The 25,360-nt window shown below is 41.2% G+C and overlaps 1 protein-coding gene across 2 annotated transcripts in view; it reads left to right on the forward strand.

Moving 5' to 3' along the window:
- Positions 1-2,746: 2,746 nt before the first annotated feature.
- SASH1 (SAM and SH3 domain containing 1) overlaps positions 2,747-25,360 on the forward strand; it is a 233,322-nt gene continuing 210,708 nt past the window's right edge. Inside the window, exon 1 of one of the 2 annotated variants that reach the window (XM_019746922.2) lies at positions 2,747-2,892. In XM_019746922.2, coding sequence (XP_019602481.2) covers positions 2,872-2,892 — 21 coding nt within the window. In that variant the 5' untranslated portion in view covers positions 2,747-2,871. The remainder of the gene's footprint in view (positions 2,893-25,360) is intronic. The other variant, XM_074333692.1, reaches the window with a different exon arrangement.

The following is a 25,360-nucleotide window of genomic DNA, read 5'->3' on the forward strand; positions in this document are numbered from 1 at the left end:
TGTTTCAAGTCTTCACACTTGATTCATCTCTAAACCATGTGAAACTTTATGAATCCCATGAATGGAAGGTGAATGTGAACAGTAAGTAAGACAACTATTAGCAATTTCTCTCTGTGCAGGAATCATCCCCAGATCCTTTCTAGTTCAGGAAATCTTGACTAATGGAAAAGATTTTCAGTGTTTTGAAACTTTTCATGATCAAACAGTTTGAAATGCCAAGATATGCATCAAAAAAAAAAAAAAAGAATTATCTCATTTAAGAATAAATGTTTGAATATTGTGAAATAAAATAATAAACTCAGGTTTGGTGCACACAACTACATTTTATTTTTTTCCCCCTCTCAAGAAAGGCTATATTGCATAGCTCTACATAGCCTACATTGTTACTTTCAGCTCTCATGGGAAAGTTAGGCAGATCAAGTTTAATGTAAATAACATACAGACAAGCTGCCATGAAAAGTGGCAAATATACGGGGGAAAAAGAGTTCATTAATTGCTGATCTCCAAGATGCAAATCTCGACTCAACTCTGATCAGGCACGGTAACAGATCTTTTCACTCCTCCTCACTGTTTGGAAAGCATCAAGCTCTGCCAGAAACACTGGCCTATCAGTTCCCACTGAACATTCTGTCACTGTCTTTGAAAATTTGTCTTGCAGAATTCCATTTCCTCTGGGGCCACATCCACTTGCCTGGCCTAGGTAGTTAACTCTAAAAGCCTTCCTCCTTCCTATTTCCTGCACTGTTTGAGTCCAGCCTTTGTCTCAGCTTTGTTTGAGTCATAAAGACTGTCAGCATTTAGAGGCTGTATTTAATTCTAAGCTTGTTAAGAAGAAAGACAAGATAATGGAGATTGATTTTAATAAATATATAGGTTCAGGATATTTGCACAAATGAGTCAACAAAGCACACCAGTACAAATATATGTATATGTATATATATACACCTAAAGCCGAGTGATGGGGAGGAGACACACCTGGGAATGCCCACGGCCCTCATTCCAGGTATCATGTGCGCTAATCCACCATGCAACCTCCCAACTGATAATACTCCCCATCACACTAATTATTCTCCACACCAGTAATCCCCACCTTACCCCCATCTATCAAAATTGCCCACTGCTCACTAACAACATCTGACTGTCCTTACCCTACTTAATTAAAAAAAAAACACTTCAACTAATCCTAATAAATTTGCCAAGTAAGTACATTATTAATGCCTGTGAGCAGGATTAGAATTATGGAATATGCCTTAGGTAATTGTTACCCAAGAACCCTATCAAACAAACAAACAAAAAAAATCTAGGTGTTTAATTTGCATAAAGTAGTAGGTTTCTTTACCCTTCAGATCCAATGTTTTAGCTAAAATTTGCATTATCGGTCATAATTATAAATATATGCTTTGAGATGAAAAAAAAAGAAAAAAAGCTGTCTGAGATGTCCAGCTGATGGCAGTTAGTGATTACTCTTGAAAACAGAAGAAAAGGAAACCTTTTACCTTCTGTTCTACCAGGTCTCGCTTAATGCATCTAATTGATATTTGAAATGTTTGGACTTTAGAAATCATCTGCTAATTCAGCCACTTCACAAATAAAGAAACTGTGGCCTGGGCAATGGCTTGCCCAGAGCCACTCAGTTACAGAGATCTGGGGACATACAGGTGCCTTTCTGTCTCATCTAGAACTCTTCACATGCCGTATAATGCTGCCAACGGTTATTTAGCACATGTTTAAGTACTGGAAGTTTAATCTAGCTTTCCCATGGAGATAAGAGAAACAATAACCTTAGTGTTCATTAGTGGGTGACTTAATGCTTACCCACGTGGCTTTGTTGTGTCACACTTATAATATTAATTTTAAAGAATAGACTGTGTTTTCTAAATATACAATTTAACGTGACTTTTATGATTCTTCACGAGGGTTTCTTACCCAAACTTATCTGTGTGAGCTTTATGGGGAAATGCCACGCCCACTAACTTTAATATTTTAAAGTTCTGTATCAAACTTTTTAATTAAAAGGAAAGTTTTGTTTAATCATCTTAAAATTTTTCCTTTAGATTTCTTACAAGCTAGTGTGTTTTTTAAACCTCTTTTCAGTGTTCTTAAATTGGGTTACACTATATTAAACCCCAGCTGTTTGTGTTTTTTTGTTTTTGTTTTTGTTTTGTTTTTTTGAGTCTAAAATCCTGGCAGATGAACCAGCCCTACAGAGTGGTCTCAGAACAGAGGGTGCTTCAAGATGTCGGATGTTCGTGCCGGGTGAACGCTAATTCTAGAACATTAAACTGATTGTGTTAAATTAATTTCTGGATGTTTCTCTGTGGAAGTCTTGGAATAGTCCTCCCCTTCCTTTCCTTGAGCCAAGAAAACTCTGAACGAGAACAATTCAATTTCAATTTGTGGAAAAACTACATTCAATGATCCAAACACAGTGCTGAGATAGTTTTGTGGGGGCGGGGGCAGGGACATTTTAAACCCTTTTGTATGTTACTAAAAATATCTGAATTTCTACGTAAACGATCTGAGATGCATTTACAAGCTTTGTTTCTGAGGGGGATTGGCAAGCTTCGCTTTAAAGTCTGAGAACCTCAAGAGCAAAGCCTGCTTTTGTGCCATAGTTATTGTGTTATATGTTAAGCATTTGGAAGGAACCCCAAGCAGGCCTCAGGAAGCAGTTACTGCCTCTGGACTTATCATCCTGAAGGCGATTTGTTTTAAAGTTGATAATCCCTAGGGCTACAAGAGTGTCCCACATCTGCCCTGAATTGAAACCAGATTCCCATTAAGCGCTGCGGATTCATTCGATCTGAGTCAGAAAGGAAGTCGGAGAGAACATTTGAACGTATGGCCTGATAGCAACACAGCAGCCCCTTCATGGAGGATCAAGACGGCAGGGTATGTAGGCTGTCCGTTTTGAATTTTCAGACTTTTTTCTGTAAGGAAATGTCCTTCTGACATTCAGGCAGAAGTACTGGGGAGAGGACGATTGTGGCGAACAGGTACAAAGCAACTGTCCGTCTCTGGGCTTTTCTATGCTACCAATGAATTAATCAGGATTCTAAGAGGCTAGGAAGCCTCTTCTGCTTCCAAATTTCTCTGTCTGGCTTTGCCGTTTTGTGACTTATCATTTATGTATGATATATTCACATAATTATGTAGATATTTATACGAAAGTGTCCCCCCCGCCGAAGGCTCTAAAGCGGTTTTGTAAGCCAAGAAAAGTTTTTGCTATTAAAAAGCCAGAAGTTCTCCACCCTCTGCTTATCTATGAAATTATTTTAAAATATTTCCACGCATGCTAAGAATGAAGGCTGTAACTATGTACTTCATCTTATAAGCCTCAGGGGACCAGGACCATCTGATTAATTATTTAGCATTTAATATCCTACTGAAGTTTTCTTCTCAGCTGGCTGAACAACTTTGTTTCTGTCTTCTCTGTTGAAGCAGTATATTGTGGAGTGTGAAGTTCGCGTCCTTTCTAATTAAGAAGGAGATTAGATTTGTTCATTAAAAATGATTAAAGGAAAGAGAGGGGTACAGCAGTTATAAACAAGGGTCTGAGGTCCAGCAGCGGATGCTGAGCCCCCAGCCTGGTTTCTGAGGCCTTTCTGGTTCCTTCTTCGCTCCTGGACTGGGCTATGGTGAGTGGGGGCCTCTCAGATTACGTCCAGAAGATTGTTCTGCTCACCATCTTCTCTCAGAAGCTGAGGAAAGTTAGTACCTAATAAATTCTTGTTGAATGAAAATGGAATTATGAAAGGGAGTCCCGGGAAAAATGTCAGTGTGAACATAGTGAATTAGTGAGCCTCTGTTAGGATGACTTTCCACTCGCCTTTGTGGCAAGGTTGACACTAAAAGTAGAGAACAGGGTGATGGGTAATTGAGAGATAACTAGGCACTAGAGTGCTAGGGTGCCAGCCAGAACAACTGTGTATGAAACGTATGATTCCATGGTTATGGTATTAATGAATGAGAGAAATCTGAAATATGAGTCTTGAGAGGTCACAGTACTGCATTACAAGGGTGTTCAGGAGTCGTAGGAAAGCTGGAATGGGAGAAAGGGAACACAGCTGGCCGCTTTCCCTTCAACTCCGTGCATCTGGGCTCATCAAAACTGTTCCGACAGTACAAAGCCTGTTCTTGTTACATGTCCTTCCCCTGGTTTCAGAAACAATACGTTAAGGACGGCCCAGTTGGCAGGTAAGATTTTCGGTGCAAGTGCCAAAATACTGTTCGCTCTTGACTGGTTGCCCACAGTTTTTGAAAGAGGGAAGGTTTTTCAGATGCCAAAAATTGACTGCAAACTGTGTCATGGGATTCTGCCCTCTGAATCCCAGCAAGACAGAGGTTTCCTTTTAGAAAAGAGAGCACATTTGGGTTTTTGTGCTGGAGGATGCAAAAAGATGTATTGATCAGCTCAGACAGAAAGGGGAATTATTAGGCTTAGAAACCTCGCTTCTGTCCTATCAAAGGAGACTGGCAAATGAGCCTGGAAATCTATAGAAACAGTTCCAGTTCAGATCAGCTTCCTCTTCGAGAGATGATTGTATATATATATATATCTTCATTTAATTAACCTACTCAATCTCAACCCCAGAGGGTTGGGAAGAAAACAAAAGCAGTATATAGGCTTCCAGGGTGAAACCTATATCATAACTTTAACTACTATTACGTTAAATAAAATCCACCTCCAAAAAGCTCTCTGCCACTTCCTGAGTAACAAAGTAAGCAAGTCTTCATTTGGGACCATACCCTTTTCCCTGCCCCATATTGGAACATCGGGCATGTCACTAAGGAGCTATGCCACCACGCCAATTCCCAGCCTCATTTCTGTCCAGAAGCTTTGTAAGCCATTGTTTGGAATTCAGAACACACTATCCTCAGAAACAAGGTTAGGCTCCCAGCTCAACTCCTGAATGCAAATTTACCCCTAAATATAGAGAATTTCTTACAAGTTTCTAGAAATGAACAAAAAGAACTGTCGTTTTGTGTAATGGCACTGGATAATACATTTTACAATGAACTATAATACTGCTTTTAAGAGCATTTTTTAATGTATTTGAGAATTAATTATTGGCCTTGTACACCATTCCTATCTTATCTGAACCCTAACCATCCATCCTAGGTGCTTTGTCTCCTGCTACTTCCTCAAGTGGTACTCTAGGTTGGAGTCCCAGCAAACTATTTGGATGTACTTTTCTCCCTGTTGTTTTCTTTTGCCTGGAATATCTTCCTCTGCTTCTGATACCTGGCAAGCTCTTGATTGGCTCAAACATTAACAGTTAAAACTCCTCTGTGATGCCGCAGTCAAACTCCTACCTCTCTCCTCCCTTGGCCACAAATGTCTCTGGGAAAATATTGTACACAGCGTCAGGTGGTTGGTCCCTCCCCTGACCTTTTAAAGTGCCAAGGACTCTAGTAAAAAAAAAAAAAAAATTCCCCTAGGAAAAGTTAGAAAGTTTCCTCCCTATCTCTTCTGCTTTTCTGTAACACCTTATAAGTACCACTATGTATTAACATTCAACACATCATATTACAGTTTTTTATTTACATGTGTCCCCTTCCCTAGACTGAGAAATCCTTAAATATCGGAATTTCATCAGAACTTATTACAATGTTGGAAATACAGTATATCATTAATAAAAGGATGGATGGATGGATGGATGGATGGATGGATGGATGGATGGATGGATGGATGGGGTGAGTGCTGGAGAAGAAGTTGGTTTATTTATAGAAGGATAAAGAGCTGTATAGAAATGTCTATGGAATTCTGAATGGAACTTTCAGACAGTTTCAAGGGCATGAGATTGATGGAATTTGACCATTATTATTTTGCTTCCATTGTTATGTAAGGAAAGGAGTCTGAATAATGGGAAGAGAGTGGAGCTTGGAGAAGAACACATGGGTTCTAACTCGAGCTCTCTACTTTCTGCCATGGTGGCTGTGGGAAAGTTATTTACTGCTCTGTTTTTGCTTTTCTTCCTCTGTCAGATGGGTGTTACACCTACCTTTGAGGAGTTGTTGTAAGGATTAAATGATAACGCATCTAAGGGCTCTAACCTAGTGCTTAACCGATACAAAGTGGAAGATAAATGGTAGTGAAATATGAATCGAAATCTGAAATGTCAGACATAGAACTTGAAACCAGAAGGAACCTAGGTCCCTTCTGTCCAGCCTTGGACTCTCTCCTTTTGCAACTCGCCCTTTCACTTGGATGCAGCATGTCAACAGCATGGCTCTACCTTTTATCAGCCACTTCCCAAAGTGCTTGGGTGCTTAAAAATAAAATAAAGTTGGAAGTGTGAGGGAACAGAAAAAGAGGGTTCCAGGGATTTGTGAGTAAGTACAAAAAATAAATTCTTCAAAGTAAAATTGAGTAAGCTGTGATGGAGGAAGAAGGCACACTGACATACAAAGAAAGATGGGAAGGGGTGATAACAAAGCTGTTTGGTGGCAGGTAGTTGCAAAAAGAAAGGAAGAGACCTCACATGGTTGGGAAATTGCACTTCCAGGCTTGGGTATTTGCAAGTGCGCTCCTGTGTGGTTGTAACCCGAAATGTGCCTTGTGTGATTTCAAGTACTTCACATCAGTAATTATGATAGTAATACAGTCCTAATTAACAATATACCACTTACCAGGTGCCAGGAATTGTTCTAAACTCTTTCCACATATTAAGTCATTTTACCTTCACAACAACCTTGTAAAGTAGATAAAATAAAGCCTTTGTTTTACTGATAAGGAAAGAGGGCACACAACTCTCGTCACATAGCTGGGGTGTGTGGGCTTATGTTTGAACCCAGGCAGTCTGTCCCAAGAGTCTGCACCCTTCACCTGGGAATGTCCCTGCCGCTAATGTGGGTTTCCCTACAGCACTGTGAAGTCCACTTTGGTGGACACCCCTATAGGTAGACTTTCCAAATATAATTTTAACACCTGAAAAATTAAAATGGCAGAATTTTATAGCATGGAGGGACATTTGGTTCATTAAACCCAAACCAGCCAGCTCACTGTGCTGATAGTGTCCAGGCAAAATCAGCCTCAGGGTCACTGGTCAGAGTCTCTGGGGACAGTCACAGGGGGTGGGGGGGGCAGAGATTTTAGCCACCCACATAGCACTGCAGTGGCAGAAGGATATCATCTTTGTTCCAGATAAAATCCAAAGAATTCTAGAAAAAAAATTATTTCGCAAAGATGCTAGACTTTATTGTGTTAACATTCCAATAGTTTTCCAAACATGAAAATAGAGACAGTTGTACTTTGTTTTGTTTTGTTTTTAAATAATCATCAATTTTTTACCTTTTTAAAAAAGCAACTCAATATACAGTCTTTGAGCACTCTGTTTATGTTTCCTAGATTGGGTTTGACAGGTCCCAAGGTTCTAAAATAATTCCATTACTCTTCCACCTACCTCTGAGTTATACCTCCCCCTCAGATTGCTCTGAACAGTGTGATTGCATTTTCTCCTATCAGAAATAGAGACTTGTTCAAATAGTTAACACGTTTAACCCATGTCACAAATTCTGATTTGAGGACTTGTTAGGCAGGCAGAAAAAAATATATAAGTTCTCTCCTTTTCAACCTGGCTACATTATTATAAGCATTTCTATTATTAATACAATCACTATGCAAGTGCTACAAAGTTATCTTACTCACTGGCTATTTTAAGCCATTCACATTCCCTACTGTTGTTTTGGGGCACAGGTTTTGGATGAAAAGGTAGGTAAGCTTGTTGGAGAGGTTGCCAGAAGTTTTGCCTACCTCCAGTACATCCACTCAATGGCCACCTGAGCCCATACCTTTCTTTGACTCAGGAGAACAGGAAAAATAGCATTTGACACCCAGAATCATATCTATTAGGAGCACGTAGGAGCTCCAGTCTCCTCCTCCTTGTTTGCCAGTGGAGTGAGAAGTAGGAGAAGAGGGTGAGGGGTAGTAAGTGGGTTACCTAGGTCTTTGTCTCCATGTTTTTTTCTCATTTCAGCCTGGCTGGTGAACAACTTACCCAAAAACCAGTTCATGTAAAATTCAGTCCCCTTTGGAGCATTTTTGCATCTGTTCAGTTGTCCTGGAAAGAAATATTAAATTAAATTTTAACTTAATTTAAACCCTGAATAAAAGGCTGTACATAAACGGACCAAAAAATGCTTAACGATGCAAAAGTAGGTCAAATAGGAAAAAAAGGCCTTTTCAAGTATCCAAAACAATCCCATCTTTTTTTTTTTTAAATCCTTCAATAAAATTCAATAAATATGTATTAGAAATACACAATTAAGTTAGACGTTCCCTTAAAGGAACTGATTTTTTTTAATTATTAAACTATTCCAAAATGCCAAGAAAATATAGGACACTAAAATGAAGTCTAGGTTCTCAAACAAAGGTTGAATTTTAAGCAAACTCTTTACTGGGCAAATGAATATTTAAGAAACTGGTTTTAGTCCAACTAGCTCTCTGGCAGGGCTGTTGTGAAGATAGCATGAGATTTAATGAATATAAATCTTCTCATCCAGTAGCACATAGTGGACACTCACTGATATTTTACTGAACGAATACTGTATAATTGTACGCTAACAGCTAAGCCAACTCAGCTATCCCCTTCAACCCTAATTGACACTTTAGCATGCATTATTTCAGATTCACAAAAATGACACTTCCTGGATGGAAAAAGCAAACGCTCAGAAAACAAAAGTCCCAAATTTCTGAGACTTGTTCCCTCACCTTTTACAGAAGGGTAATATTAGAGTTATGACTGGGGGCCTCTAAAAATTAAATGAGATCATGTTCATCCACCCATTCATTCATTTAAAAAATTATATAGAGAGATTTTACACACACACACACACACACACACACACACTCATATAGATTATATACTGGGGGTGCCAAAAAATGTATACACATTTTTAGAGATGTTACCTATCTATGTATTACTTTTCAAAGTTGAATTGAATTATGGTGGCAATGTGTAGTATGACATTCTCTCAAAAGATGGCGTTACTCAAATGAATGCTAGCATCACCATGCAACAGGCAGGACAATCACAGAAAAATGGCAGGAAAAGAAAATGGTGGAAGCACCGTTGTCATTCAAGGAGTGCAAGACCATTTTGAAGTGGTATTTGAAATTCAAGAACGTTGTGGAAGTACAACAGTGGAGGCATGAGTATGCAACAGAACCTCCAACACGTCTGACAATTGCATGCATTCATGGTAAGTGTGAGATGCATGGTGCTGTGTGTGATGTGCACAAGGGAAGATCCGGGAGGCCTCGCACAGCAACAAGATCTGCTGCTTCTGCTCTGGTGTTAGAATAGTTGACGCTGATGGTAACCACTTTGAGCACCTCTTGTAATTGCAGAAGTCAAACGTGACTCGTATTCATCTTTTGTTGTCGGTATATAGTATTACAATTCTAATACTGTTTTTTCCTTTCTTAAAATGTTTATACATTTTTTTTGGAGAGAGACAGAGAGAGACTGTGTATTTTCAATGCAGCAAGTATTGTTCTTGTGCCTAGGAGATGGAAGGGAACAAGGCAGATGTGGGTTCTGCCTCTATGGACCTGACATTCTCCAACAAAGCACTCTGCGTGCAGTCCTGTAGTCACTTAGCACTGAACAACCCCCACAGGGTGGGCAGTGAAGGCCCTGGGAAGAGCAGTCAGCTTGGAAATCAGACTGACACCCACTTGAGTCCAGGCCTCACATTTTGCCCGCTGAGTTTCCTGGGGAAAGTTTCTGAGCCACCGTCCTTGTCTGCAATATGGGTAAAACAATATGTACCTTGCAGAGATTCTGTGAAGATGAAATGAGCTATATTGAGTGTAAAGTACCCTGTATAGTATATGACACATAGTAGATCTTCAATAAATGGTAACTCTTTTTTATCTTTTTTTTAAGATTTTTTTATTGGGGAAGGGGAACAGGACTTTATTGGGGAGCAGTGTGTACTTCCAGGACTTTTTATTTTTCCAACTCAAGTTGTCCTTTCAATCTTAGTTGTGGAGGGTGCCATTCAGCGTTGAGTTGTTGTCCTTTCAGTCTTAGTTGTGGAGGGCGCAGCTCAGTTCCAGGTCCTGTTGCTGTTTTCTATTTGCAGGGGGCACAGTCCACCATCCCTTGCAGGAGTCAAACCAGAACCTTGTGGTTGAGAGGACGGGCTCCAACCAACTGAGCCATCCAGGAGCTCAGCAGCAGCTCAGCTCAATGTGCCGTGTTCAATCTTAGTTGCAGGGGGCAAAGCCCACCATCCCTTCAAGGAATTGAACTGGCAACCTTGTGGTTGAGAGCCCACTGGCCCATGTGGGAATCGAACCAGCAGCCTTCGGAGTTAGGAGCACAGAGCTCTAACTGCCTGAGCCACCAGGCGGCCCCTTTTTTATCTTAATGAAGAAATAGAAAGATCAAAAGAGGGTCAAAGAAAAAGGATGTGTTGGAATAAGAAGAGCTGAGGAAGAGTTGCTTCCTCTGAGCACATTCTACAAAAGAGGTAGCTTTTCAACAATTTTGGAGATGGTGTGTTGATCTGTAGGGTGTTGAAAGTGTAATAATAGGACATCAGAGAAGTGTGACATCTCGTTATACATAGCAGATTGAACATATGCTCTTTGTCCCCACTCCCTCCTCAAACCCAGTAAAAGAGAAATAAGGGAAAATATAAAATAAAACTACGAAAACAATAATGATTGGGATGGGGGTTGTGAATGGGTGAGTGGATAACAGAAATGAGAAACGCCAATAAAAGTTGGGAAGATTAAACATAGACTGAAGGCAACAGTATCAACTGATGTAGTCTACGATGAAGAAAAGTGAAAACTAATTACATGGGTGTGGGGTCTGGAGAACACCCATAAGAACAAACTCATTGGAGCTGCCCTAGGAAGGTTCTGGAAAAGGAAATGGAGTACCCCATCCCCCACAGGGCCAGGGGCAGGGAAGAGCTGAACACAGGAGATGGTTTGAAATTTCATATAGGGAATAATCAGAACTCCAGGTTCCCCCTTACCCTCAGCACCCCAGGCCCGTCTGCACAGCCAAGAAGCTGAGCTAGTTCCTTCCCCATCATACCAAAGACTGGAGAAGCTGAATGAGAAACTCTGGTCTCAGAAATAGCTAAGGAAGGGATTCAGGCACTGCCCTAAAAGCAAGGGAACTAACTGAAAATCTACATACTGAAAGGCAAGACTTCCCAGGTATCCTCCCAAACTCAACTCCCAAAATGCTGGCAGTCAGGGTTTTACTCAGCCTCTCCCCACCCTAACCACTGCCACTAACAGAAGAGATGGAAGGATCCCTCTCTGTTGAAAAAGGCCTGCCCAATAGCAAAGATCTACAAATACTGAAATTAGAGGATCCCCTACAATAGTCTTGTGCTCTAATGGATAAATCAATCACAGTGAAGCCTACCACAAAAAAAGCCTCACAATGCAGGGATTACAGTCTGATTTCTGGTGCCTTAGTCTGAAATAAGAACAAGGAATCATCAGACAACCGGAGAACCTGTGGACATGAAAGAGTATACCTAAACAGATGAAAGGGGAATATGAACTCAGAGGTAATAGACACAAAGTGGGGGACAGAATTGCATCCAAAATATACAGTGAGTGTTCTCAGTGAGAAAAGGGTAACAAAGCCAAAAACAGGTACACAATAACAAAGAAAGAAAGAAATGGAACTGACTGATATACAAATGGGTTCTGCCATCAATAACAAAGGAACAAGCTGATAACAAAAACAATCTCTAGAAGGCTTAGAAAATACAGTTGAAAAAATCTGTCACAACCAGATAGGAAACAGGACAGACAGAGTTGGTTTCTTTCTGGAAATTAGATGACCACTCCAACAGGTCAAATATTCAAATAATAAAAGTTCTAGAAAGAAAGAGCTGCAAAAACAAAATGGAAGAAATCAATGAAATACTACAATAAAATTTCCCAGAAGTGAAAGACATAAGTTTCCTGATTAGAAAAACCCACCTGGCACCCAGCATAGAGAATAAGGCACATATTGTGAAATTTCAGAACACTGGAGTAAACAGAAAATCCTAAAAGCTGCCAGAAAGTAAGAAAAGTCACAGGAAGCATCAGGAATCTGAATGACATTGACTTCTCAATAGGAAGCCAGAAAACAGGAACTTCCAAATTCTGAAGTGCAAATGATTTCTGACCTAGAAACTGTTGAGTGTGGGGGTGAAGTATATAAGGAATCAAAACATTGACATCACTCAACACCCCTTCACAGCAAACTGGAAAGACATGCTCCACCATAATGAGGAAATAACAAAGCACAACCAACCCGAATGGGACTCTAGATGGAACATCTCCAAAAAAGACAGAAATGGAACTGACTGACGTAAAGATGGGTTCTGCCATATTGTAGGGTGTTTTATATTCTGTCAGGAAGTTTGGAGCAGAATAACAGACAGGTACATAGAAAAGGAAGCAAATTTAAAAAAATAAAATCCAGGGAAGGAAAAATAACTAATGAGAAAATAAATATGATTGTAGTGCACGGTATGACTCAGCTGTGGACAGTATTGGCTTAGTCACAATAATGAAAGCACTGAACATTAAAAGAATCATGAATTAGAACATAAATATGGTGGCCATGAAAATGCACAGCTCAGACCTCCTTTCTAAGGACATCCTGCTGTGGGGAGTATATCCCCCCTTAGGACCCACTGTTGTTTTCACAGGGAAGGTTTGCACTCCGGGGATCCCAGCCAATGACCGAGCTCGGCAAGGGAACTGGAGGGGCCACTGCTGCCCAATGCAAAACTTCTCGAATGAGCAGTGTTTACTTTGGGTCTCTTCATCTGTCTGCCTTGAACTTCTCAGAACTACTATGCAGTCTAAGGCTCTTCCTACCCCACTTTCCTTCCTAGTCCCTCTCCTTCATGGTGTGAGGTCAGCCCCCAAGCTGCCCCTTTATCCTTCATGAGCATTTGCCCCAGTAAATATCATGCATTTCTCATTCTGCCTTGGGTTCTGCTTCTCAGAGGACCCAAACTAACATAATCATTTATTGGGAGGAGAGAAGAAGGAAAAATGGGGTGGGGATGGGAATCAGGATGGAATGGTAAATGTCTTTCATTTTAGAAAGTCAATACCTAATGTCTATATGTCTATAGTGGCAAAAAGAAAAGAAAAGGGAAAAAAGAAAAAGGAAAGGAAAGGAAAGGAAAGGAAAGGAAGAGAGAGAGAGAGAGAGAGAGAGAGAGAGAGAGAGAGAGAGAGAGGAAGAAGAAAAGGAAAAGAAAAGAGTAATAGCAGGATAAGTACGTGGTTTAGAAATGAGGAAGACAGTGATAGAAACAAAATCACTGAAAGAGCTGAGTGGTTGTTGCAGGGAAGGAGGAGTGAAGTAAGGAGCTGTGTGTGTGGGGAGGAAGGGAAATAATGCCTTGAGTACTACTTGACTTAATAAATTTTGTTTATTAAGCTCTGCCTAATAATAGCATGATAAAAAGCACATGGTTTTATCAGCTATAGATATACTGTATTTCCCTGAAAATAAGACCTAACCAGAAGATAAGCCCTAGCATGATTTTTCAGGATGACATCCCCTGAACATAAGCCCTAATACGCCTTTTGGAGCAAAAATTAATATAAGACCCAGTCTTATTTTCGGGGAAACACGGTATATACATATAGTTAACACTGATAAATCAAACTCAGATATACATATATTTCAAAGATCTTTAAATACATATTTTTAATATTTTGTTTTACATATGTATTTTCAAATATAAATGTAAAGACATATATATATATATATAATGTATGTATTGAAATGTGTTTGATCATGACTGTGGTGAGGAGTCAGGCGTGCTGCCTTCTCCCTGTGTGCCCCCTCCCCAGTCTACAGCCCAAGCCAGGGCCTCTCCCTGGCTCATCTCTCCCTGTGGTTAGAATCCGATGCAGCCTCTTCTAAACACAGCTCGTGTCTCTGTAGAGAGAGCACAGATAGAGGTGTATCCACAGAGCACCAGGAGGCAGGGAAAGACACTCATCTATCCCAAGAAGGATCCACACCTACCACCTCCGAACTTTATCTGGGGACTCCACTCTAGAAGTCTTGTTGTGTGCTTGCAGCTAAGGCCGGATTTACTTCTTCTTTATTCTGAGACATCAGCAGCTGGTTCGACTAGTCCAGTTCTTTTCTCCTACATGACTGACTGGACTGAACAAAGAGGACGGGGACATGAAGAAGAGATGACTGCAGAGTAGCTCCTTTCTCCTCCTTGCCCCCGCCCCCCATCACAGCCCAGCAGCTGTGACTGCTGTCCGGCAGCCACCTGGGCCCTGAGACAGCTGCCACAGAGGACCCCTGGACGCCCGCCACATAGCTTCCTCCCATGGAGCTCAGGCTGGATGGAATGTAGACAGGGACGCTGTGGGGAGGCAAGAATGTGTGTGTGTGTGTGTGTGTGTGTGTGGACATTTTTACACACGTCATCACCTCACATGATCATGGCTCTCTCCTTCTTAGTCAGAAGCAGGTATATCTACCTGGGTCTCCTACGGGGCTTTCTTCATTTACACCTAGTCTTGGAATAGATGAGGTAACCCAGGATACACTGAGTTGTTTTGAGGGGGAATCATTACCTATATAAATATATTTTTTTGAAGTGTAGTAAACAGTGTGTACCTAAATGGACTGTGAAATCCAAAATGCCCCCCCATAACCCTGTCGGTCAGCTGCAGAGTCTGTCTCTTAATTCAGGCTAGGGGTCAAAAGTCATCCCAGTTGCAAATGTAGAAACCTACAAGATTTTTGATGACAAGAACCAATAGCCAGACTACTTTTGATTATTTTTCTATTATATAAAAGTAAGGCATGCTCAGTTGTATAAAATTAAAACAAGCAAATACAAAAGGGCCATAATTGCACAACCCAAAGGCACCCACTATTTGCCTTGTTTTCCTTCAGTCTTTTTTTTTTTTTTAAATCTTTTCCAGGGCTTTGAAATTTTATTTTATGCATAATTTCATACCCCATTTTTCCACTTAAAATTTCATCAAATGCATTTCCTCATGCTATTAAAAATTCTTGTTAAGCATCTTTTTTTGAAGTCTGTGTAATATTCCAGCTCATGAATGTAGCATAATTTACTCAATCATTCTTCTTTGTTAGGCTTTTTAAATTATTTCAAGATTTTCAAATTAGAAATAATGTTGTGATGAACTTGTGGCATATAAATATTTATCCTCATTTCAGATGATTTCCTCAGAAATAGATTCCCAGAAATGGAGCTGCTCAGTCAAGTAGTATGAACATTTTTAAGGCGAAGTAAATCATTTTTCAGACAGATTGTGAAAATTTTTTTATTTGATATTTAATAATATTCAGATCTTTCAGACAAAAATGTATAAACCAACAAGTGCATGCCTATGGTCTAGCTTAAGAAAGCGTATTATTTAATACATGTAAAGCCACTCTGTACGTCTCTTCTATCACATCCTCCGGAGTTAGCTGTTGTTCTGAATTTGTATTGTCACAGATTTTTTAAGGAGCAAAACTTCAAGGATATAAGGTCTTTCTGTTAGAGAATAAGAGAAAACAAGAGTGAAGGAGAGAGAGATGGAGGGAGAGATGGAGGGAGAGGGAGATTGAGAGATAGAGGTAGAGATGATAGAGATAGAAATAGAGAGACAGAGAGATATTGACTTGTTTGGCTTGAGCCATACTATCCTGGAGCAATTTTCTGAGGAAATAGGAGGTAAAATTCAGGCAGCTTTGTATCCAATCCATACTGTATTTATGAGATGCCCATAGGACAAAGGACATTCACTCACACTGAACATACGTGATGCTACTACCTCCTTCTCCCCTGCTCCAGCCTTCTCACCTCCCCTCCCTGTCATAGGAATCAGACACAACCATTGAGTCCCATAGCAAGGCATTAGGTAGGGCAGCCTGCACTTGAACCCAGCCTCCAGCACTTGCCATCTGTGGCCTTAGGAAAGTTGCCTAGCCACTTTTAAAGGCTCATTTCTTCACCTGGAGCGTGAGGATGAAGCTGATACTGTCCTCTTGCTACAGTTGTGGCAAAGGGTGAAACAAAATAAACACCTAGCATCCTACCAGTTATATAACATTACTTTATAGTGTGGCCTCTAGGTATTGGGGGCCCAAGGAAAATCAGTTCCCAGAGTGATAGCCAGAGAACCCTTTATAAGGTTTTGCTGAGGGCAGGGTAGTGACAATACCCTTATTGTTTTTCAAAAAGCAATGAGAAACTATGACGTTTTTTTCTTTTCCACAATTTTCCTTGGGTTCCAAGATGTCTGAGTGAGGTTTTATACAGATAATTCCAGTAGAAGGTTTTTTTTCCCCCATTTTCTTTACTTTTCTACTGAAACATGAAATGATCTAAGCATGTATCAAACCCACAATCCTGAACTTACTTTTCTTATGTTCAAACCAAGTGAGCAAGGAAGCTCCAACAGTTTTCAGTCCAAACACACCTACCATGTTTCCCCGGAAATAAGACATACCCCGAAAATAAGCCCCAGTTAAGAAGGTCAGCCAGACGGACGCATTTAGTACGTTATGACGATGTTCCAGAAGAAGATGAAATGACTGTATTTGAATAAATGTAGATTGTTGTGCATGAAAAAAATAAGACATCCCCTGTAAATAAGCCCTAATGTGCCTTTTGGAGCAAAAATTAATATAAGACCCAGTCTTATTTTTGGGGAAACACAGTAATCAAGTGATTAGTTTTCTGGATTATAGGTTTGGTGGCCCCGGATCGGCAGGTACCTCAGATTCTTTCTCTGTGACCAGAACCTCTGGTTGCTTATGTGAGTTACAGATTGATGGGATTATATGGGTGAGGATTAAAGTTTAGCTCTAGAAGGAACCTTAGCAATAATCTAGCGATAGTCAATGGTTCACTTTTTTGCATCAGGAACATCCTTTAAAAATATGATTCTTTATTAAAGAATATGTCCTTTCCCTAAAACGTGCACACACACACGTGCACATAAAATGTTTACAAACATCAAGAGACTTGAGACCTCCCTGAAGTCCATTCATGGATTCTCCAGTGAGAAATTCTGATCTTGTTAGGGAACTGAGACCCAGAGAGATCCGGGGATGTGCCCACAGTCACACCAATGTTTAGCAGCAGAGGCAGAACTGCAAACCAGGTGTCCTATCGCCCAGCGGCCTATATCAACTGCCTTCTCTCCGCGTGCTCCCTTAGAGGCAGCGTGCTGTCCCAGGAGCCTAGAGGAGAAGTCCCCGGGGTTAGATTTCAGGAATGGTACATGAGTGTAGGTGCTGTTCTTGCCCCGGGTCTCTGATGCCACTCAGGATGGAGCTGAAGATCCAGAATCCACTCCTTTTTCCTCAATATGCCCATGTGATACCCAAAACAATGCCTTAAGAAGTCCGTACCTAGTGGCTTCTTAAGGACCAGTGAGGTGATTGTGGGGTGTCAGGCTGGTCCACTGTGATCCCTCCTCTGCTAGCAAGATCCACAGTGTGGTCTGGGGCAATGGCTCCTAAAGCCCTGGCAAATTCTGGTTTTTAGGAACAAATACTCAAAATCTGCTAGCATGTTACCATCAAGTATTCTTCGGTTACTATTGTACCTCTGTTGGTGTCAAAAGTGGCCGCTGCTCTTTCCTTCTGGGTGTGTGTCAAATCCTTGCCAGGCTCCTTTGGGGATGTTTGCGGATGTGCACACCCCCTGCCACCATGGGCACAGTTTTCCCTCCTGCCCTCTGCAGTGCCCCCCATAACATTCATCAGAAAGGCGACTTGCTGTTCTTGAGTTGTTGCCTTAATTCTGTATTAAATCTGTTAATGCTTTCTTTGAATGTCTGTATTTAAAACTTTCCTCAGTCTGTTTTCCAAATGGAATGTTCCTTCATTTCCTGGTTTGTATACATAGTGTGTGTATGGGGTGTGTATGTGTGAGTGTGTGTGTATAAATTTAGTTAATGAGCACTTCACACATTCCCTTTGATGAAGCTGTTAAATCTGGGCTCCACACTGGCACTCCCCCAGACACCTCCCCCCTCCCAAGCATTTGTGTTTACCTATTCGTAATGACTTAGTTATGGTTTCTTGTTTTTTTGGCACAATATCAAAGTAACCTATAGTCCTGTCTGGAAAAAGTAGGCCTTCAGTTTTGTAAGAAAATCCTTCAATCTGTATTCAAAGCAACTCCAGTTTGCTGGGGGGCTTTCATTTTCCATGAGCAAAATATGCTGTAGCTGTAAACAGAACAAACATTGCATGGTCACCCTAACTGATCATGCATGTGGCAGCAACATATAAGCTGTAGCTGTGGGCTTTTGCAGGAACAAATACCTGTGGGCTCCAGCTGTCAGAGAGTTTTCCTGGATTTAATTATAACTTCATCTCCGAAGAGGGCATGTGTGTCAAGTGTGCTTTTCAATCACTTAGAGAAAGCAGAGTAAGTGGCAGAGCAGCCTGGGATTTGCCTGTGAGATGAGGCCTCATTACCACCCCCTACAGTAGAGGATCATGGGAGTCACACTCAGCCCTGTCACAGCCACAAAAACACAATCTGTCTCCTGTATTATGGACCTACAAAGGGACAGCACACAGATGTCTCTGAAATCAATTATTTAAAACTCAATACAATTAAAAATACAAAAGTAAACTGAGGGAAGGGATTGAATTATATACATTGATCTTTACCTGAAATAGGAGTAATCTCCCAGCTTAGAAAAATTCTCCCATTTTTTTATTTCTATTGTACCACACATGTGCTCCTTGCTCACCTTTCCCTAACTTCCGGACTGATATTTTAGATCTACAATTTCCTACCTCTCAGCAAATCCTGTGCCAACCTAGAGCCGAAACGGACATATACAGCATACCCACACATGTGCACATACACACCAGTTTGGGGCCATCAGAACAATGGCCTGGTAGCAATTAGGTTAAGATTTCTAACCCGGTTCTCAGCAGTTGGCCAAGAGTCTGTGCTTCTAAATGTGAACACAGCATGTTGCCCAAATCTTTTACATCAAAGTCCAGGCTACCAAAGGAAGAGGGGCCAGGGAGAGTTCACCTTCCAGGCAGATAACTGGAGACAGTTGAATCTCACAGTGTGCAATTTTGTTTTTATTTTTATTTTTTTTTACTGTGAAAAAAAAAAAAAATCCAGAATACAAGGTCAGTTTCAAGGGATTGTTTGGGTTCATTTGCACCCCAGGTCACCTGACATAATCCATAATTTCAGAAGTATTTTTATACTTTGAGTTAATAGTAGACTAGAAAAGAGGAGGGAGGGTCGGGGCAGCCCGATGGCTCAGTTGGTTAGAGTGTGAGCTCTGAGTAACAGGGTTGCTGGTTTAATTCCCACATGGGCCAGTGAGCTGTGCCCTCCACAACCAGATTGAAGGATAATGACTTGGAGATGATGGGCGCTGGAGAAACACATTGTCCCCCAATATTCCCCAATAAAATTTATAAAAAGAGAAAAGAAAAGAGGAGGGAGGGAACTGCTTGTGTTGACTCAAGGAGGGGGAAGGATGGCTAACCTTGTGCAAACATGGCCATTGGTCCATTCATGTGTGAAGGTGTGATCCTTTCCAATCCTACCTTGGTTCAAATGCCTCACAGTCTCAAGCCTGGAACTTCTGACCTCATTTTTGTCACTGTTTTCCTTTCCTATTAACTTGAGGGTAAAGGTAATGAAGTGGTTAGAACAAGGGGCCAGTCCTGCATGAGTCACCAGGCCTGTGGATGGATTTATCTGTGTAGGGGCACCAGGGAAAGCACAGTAGCCAATGGTGGCCTTTGCCATTGTCCAGAATAAGCTTAAAGAGAGGCTTTTAGACAAAGGTTTCTTTTTATCTGCAGAGACACAGATAATTGTTACTGATAAGGCTATCAGATGTGGAGAACACCTGAAAAATAGAAACCTAGAAACAAACACAATAAGTATTATATGTTGGGGAACGGGAGCAGGAGACGCTGCTTCCTTTACTACAAAAACAGAGTGATTTGATTTGTATCCTTCTTGCTTATATTTGTTATATAGCAACTGTGACTGGAAATAAAAGCCACACATTCTGTGAGGAACATCTAACTTTTAATGTTCAGTTTTTATCTGTGATTACAACCACACCCTTCGTTTTTGTTCTGATTCCCAGGCATATGGTAAGAATTTCCCTCTTCCTTCCCAGTTAAGAAATGGGAATTAATTTAAAAGTTACTATGGATGTAAATATGTTTTATGAAAGAGATGAAAAGGCATCATGGATGCTGGAATGGGACGTGCAGGTGGGAGGGAGGGGCGGAGCCTAGTGGGGGTGCAGCTGGAAGCGCTGGATAACCCCCCTGGCCCTGGAGGGCGGGAGTAGTGGGCACAGCCATGGTCTCCAGGGGTCATCACTGCCCAGACTGAGGGGGCACAGGGCCCGCAGGAGAAGGTGCCCAGCTCTGCCTGTCGAATGCCAGGCAGCCTCACTGGAGAAGAAACTTTTAAGCTGACGCCTGAGGGATGAGTAGTAATTTTTATGCCCTGGCAGTGACGGGGACTGCGGAAGCCTAAGTCTTAGATTTTAGGAGTCTTGAATGTCACCACACTGAGCTCAGAGGAGGTGACCTCTGCCTTGTACACAGTCACTCATTCAAAGTGTTATTTAGGTGTTGTCTCTGCTGACAAGACAATGAAGACCTCTGGGCTTGAATGTGCCCTTCTGCTGCATGTGTCACAGTCACCTTGGACCAGCAGATGGGGGTGGGGAGATGGAGATGATCCTGTGGCCACCATCCTGGCAGGAAAGGCCAGGTCCTGGGGGCTAAGAAGTGGGCCTGGCTGGAGAGGCATATTCTGGTAGGAAGCCCACAGTCTGAGATGGGGAAAGATGGCGGTGGGAGGGGGTCAGGCAGAGTCAAGGACCACTCCGTGATGCCAGGATTAGGTGTCTTGGCGGTTCCTTGAGGGGTTCGTGATTGGTCCTTAGCCTTAGACTACACTGGGTCCTTGTTTTCATATAATAGTACTCTTTTTAATAAAGGCCAGTAGTTAATTTAAAAAAAAAGAAAAACAAAAGAAAGAAAAGGCTTCATGTCTTCCAAACTTCCTTTTTCGTTACATTATCCTCTCCCCTACCATTCCTGACATTTTCCTGTCATTCTAATCATGCTATCAGAGCCAGATGGTCCAGACATGACCATCACATCACTACTGCTTATAAAAGTACAGCATGATTACCTTTTTTGTGATGTTAACTTTATTGGTGTTTTTAGAATATTATTTGATCTATGTTCATGTTCTTTCAAATATTTCTCATGTTGAAGAGTGAATATCGTAAAAACACTTGTGATTGTGAAGTGGCTTTTTTTCGGCCTTCACATGACTGGCCCCATTGGGAAATCTTCACAATACCGTAGAGTAAGTGTTCAGATCCATGTGGTCAGGTCTGGAGCCAAGTCACCAGGGGAATCAGCCTCCCAAACTCTTTCACTCACTGAAAGCACAATTAAGAAAGATGGTGTCATACTGAGGGGAGCACCGTGTGCCGCTTTCCAGTGTCTTTTAAGTATTGAATAAACCTGAATTTCTGCAATTTAAGTGCTTTAAAGTTTGGACTTTAAAATATCAAAGTTTGGACTTTTCTTTTTTTCTGGAATAAAGTTCAAGATGGTTTAAGTTCTGTTTAGCAAAATGCAGATTATATCCGAAAAGGAAAAACAAATGTTTAACTTTATTAAGAAATGCCAAGGCTCTTGATATAGCTGAGAGCTGGTGAGTTCCTCCTGTGACATGTTTCATCTTGCATTCTTCTCACTTGCTTGAATTATGACCTAACTGGGCCAAGGCTGACTGAGAATCCTCAACCAAGAGCAAATCCTAAGTACACAAAGTTCAGTTCTCAATTAATACACTTAGAAGCATAGAGACCCAAGTAAAAACATGCTATGTAATAGAATTTCTACTAAGGTGAGTCTTGTGGCCGTTATTTGTGTTCAGTCAACTGGGTTGACATTGAGAAATTTGGGAAGTCAGTTTTGACTGTGTCTTCTGTCCTTTATCATCTAGATTTCTTTCTTTTTTCCTCTTCGAATGGCATCCTCTTTTCTGCTTTTGAAAAATTCCTTTCTGTTATCAAGATAGGAAATGATATATGATATTTATATTTCTACTTTGCCTACAACTTACTCTCTCCTCTGTATTATCTTTCCCAGGGCATTTGCACTTAAATCTGTTTTCTCCATTCTAGAATGAAGTTGTCCATGGTTTAAAGAAATTTCAAACCACAGCATGCAGTTCAGGGAGATGTTTTCAGGGACAGGAAAGTAAAGCTTTTGCTCAGTTTAAGGACTTGAAAGAGCCACTTAATAGGTAGAATGTGTCTCTGAGATCATATCTACTCCCATTTCTTCAATTTACCTTAATCCTGACACTTCCCTATCTCTGAGCCATATCTCGCAGATATGGGGGCTCTGAGGCCATTTCACCTGTGCCCTCTCTGCTTTCTGCTTCACTAGCTAGAGGGGACATCTGTAAATTCCACTGCCCAGCTCTCTCCTGCATTTTCTGGTAACATGCTCCAATTTTCCTTTGCAGCCCACTGTCACCGGCTATCAGTCTATGTGGTCTAGTGGGACTGTATCCACCTCCAGAGCTAACGCCTTCTGACCATTCATGAGAGCATTGCTTTCCCAGGCCATTCTGCTTAGGTCAGGTATGGGCCAGGAAATAAGAGTTGATCTCAGGAACTTTGTTGAAACTATTGAAAAAGAGGTACTTTCTTCTCTGGTTTCTGAGAGGGTTGATTTAATTAATCCTGGAGCTGCTGATGACCATTTTCCCACCATGCAGAAATGCCTGCCTAAGATTAAATCAGCACAGAAAAGAAGCAGACCTTAGGTGAAGAAAGACACAGATTCTCAAAGACACCCCCAAGCATCTGACTCCACCCCCAATATTTCAGTTCTGGGCTCCAATAAATTCCCCCTTGGATAAAACCAATATGAATAGGGTCCCTTGCAACACGGAAATCCCACACTCAGCCAACAGCCCGGCCTAAGCCTTGCCTTCCCCTTCCTACGGCTGTGCTTTCTCCTCTTTCACATGTACCCCAGCACCAGTCCCATCCACACCATCAGAGCCCAGGGATTGGTCATGTCAAGCGTTCAGCATCCGGGACATCCAAGGAGAAAGAAAAGCCCGGCTTCCACAGCTGCTGAAGGAGCCCTTCAGAGTGTGGGTTTAGGTGAAGCACAACAGGCTGGGAGGTGCAAAGGGACATGACCACAACCCAAGAAGCAGCTATCCTAGGCAAGGGTTGAAAGAAAGAGTGGACAAGGAAACCCTATCTGTTGAGGGAAGGGGTGCAAGACCCACATCTGTGCTGGTCAGTGCATATGATAATGGTGACGATGATGGTGACAATGACACACAGAATCAGGGGACCCTGTCCACAATGATACCCATTATAAGTCTGACAAAACTAAATGTGATCAGAGAAAATCTAAAAACTTGGCTTGACTGTGTACAAGCCAATTACAGTCATTTACGTGGAATGCATCCCATTTATGCCTAATTGCCCTGAGACATAATTATGATTATGTACTTTATGAAGTATGTGTCAGATTAATTTAATTTCTCAGATTTCATTTGATGGCATCTATAAACATGATACATTGTGCTCTTGCTTCCCAGTTTGTTTATAACATACAAATTGGTCATCTGCCTACAACTTTTTAAAAAATGTGTAATGTCAAAGCATTTCTACTTGAGGAGATGAGGAACGGGTTGATAAATAAATGGCACTGTTCCTACAGTTTCTTTATAAACAGGGAGGCATCACCAGCATATCTTGTATAGTTAGGACTCAGTGAAAATCAGATGGTGGGTAATTTGCCCATATTTGTTTCAGGCAGAATCCGTTCAAAAGGAATATGAGGAAAAACTTTAAAAACAGCAAGAGGTTAATGCAAAGAGGAGGCCATGTGGTAGAGGGGAAATGCAAGGGAGTGAAGCAGGCCTGCCTTCGCTCAGCCTCTCTTAGCCTCAGTATTCACATATGTAAAATGGGAGTCATAATTCCCACTTCCTGGAATTGATGTGACGATTACATGAGAAGATGCAGCACTATCCAACAAATGCTAGCTATTATCTATTGTTAGAAAAGTGTGGAATTCAGCCTGAAGGTAATCTATGAAAGGGGGAAGGAAATCTTATTCTTTCTGTCTGAGAAGAATTGTGGTTCACTGTATGAATGACCCTACCTATTAGTTTAAACTCCTACCTATTAGTTTAAACCATATGAAGTTATTGTTGTAGGTCAAAAGTGGTTCAATATTGGCAATTACTTGTGGTTCAATGTAATGTGAGTAATGGAAGTTAATTCCTTGTATCTGTGCATCCTCAGTGCCTCAAAATTGTGAAGCCATTCACCCCCTGATGAGGTAGATTCAGCTTCTCTAAGAATGCTAAGCAAGCAGGCTCTCAAGGAAAAAAACAAGAAAAATGGAGGGAGAGGCAAGATGTGACTGATCTATTGAATACTGTCATGCTCTTTAAACTCAATGAAAGCCAAAAATAAGGGCTAAGAAAAAGAAAGCCACATCTTGGGGCATATGATCTGTATTGTGCTTGTCTTTCTTGTTAGTGCTGGATTCCCAGGGGGCTGTTGGGGATACAGTAAGAGGAAAAAGAACTGAAAAATCCAGACATGGAGAAGAAGAAAAGTTTAGAACCAAGAAAAATGGATACTAGTATTTAAAAGAATTCAGTTATTTTACATTCCTCCTGAAAAAGAGCGGCTAGCATCTTTAACACTGGTAACAAAATCTGGCAAAAAAAAGAAAAAGAAAACACTGACAGGGCAACATGGAACAGGAAGAAACTACTTTTGTAACATGTACTGATGAAGGGTTTTTAAGTGTTACTTGAGATTAGCAGATACACAAACCAGTCTTACGTGGTGATCTTCTCATAGACTCATGCAGCTGGATGAGATAGTCTCATTGCCTGCCTCAGGAAGTTATATATCTAAGCCATCCTATTTGAATGGTTATCCAATTCTCTCTCTTTTTTTTTTTCAATTTTTATTGGGGAATAAAATTCAGCCTGAAGGTAATCTATGAAAGGGGGACAAAAATCTTATTCTCCCCTAGGAACAGTGCGTTTTCCCAGGACCCATCCACTCCAAGTCAAGTCGTTGTTTTCACTCTAGTTGTGGAGGGCACAGCTCACTGGCCCATGTGGGAATCAAACCGGCGACGTTGGTGTTATGAGCACTGCGCTCTAACCAGCTGGACCAACCGGCCACCCCCAATTCATTTTTTTAAGGTATTAAACCACGCTCTGCCCTGAGCTCTGAGTTCTCCTGTCACCCACCAAGGGCAGAGGGTGACAC

This window comes from Rhinolophus sinicus, linkage group LG05, assembly GCF_036562045.2.
Source record: "Rhinolophus sinicus isolate RSC01 linkage group LG05, ASM3656204v1, whole genome shotgun sequence".
In the NCBI taxonomy this organism is placed as follows: domain Eukaryota; kingdom Metazoa; phylum Chordata; class Mammalia; order Chiroptera; family Rhinolophidae; genus Rhinolophus; species Rhinolophus sinicus.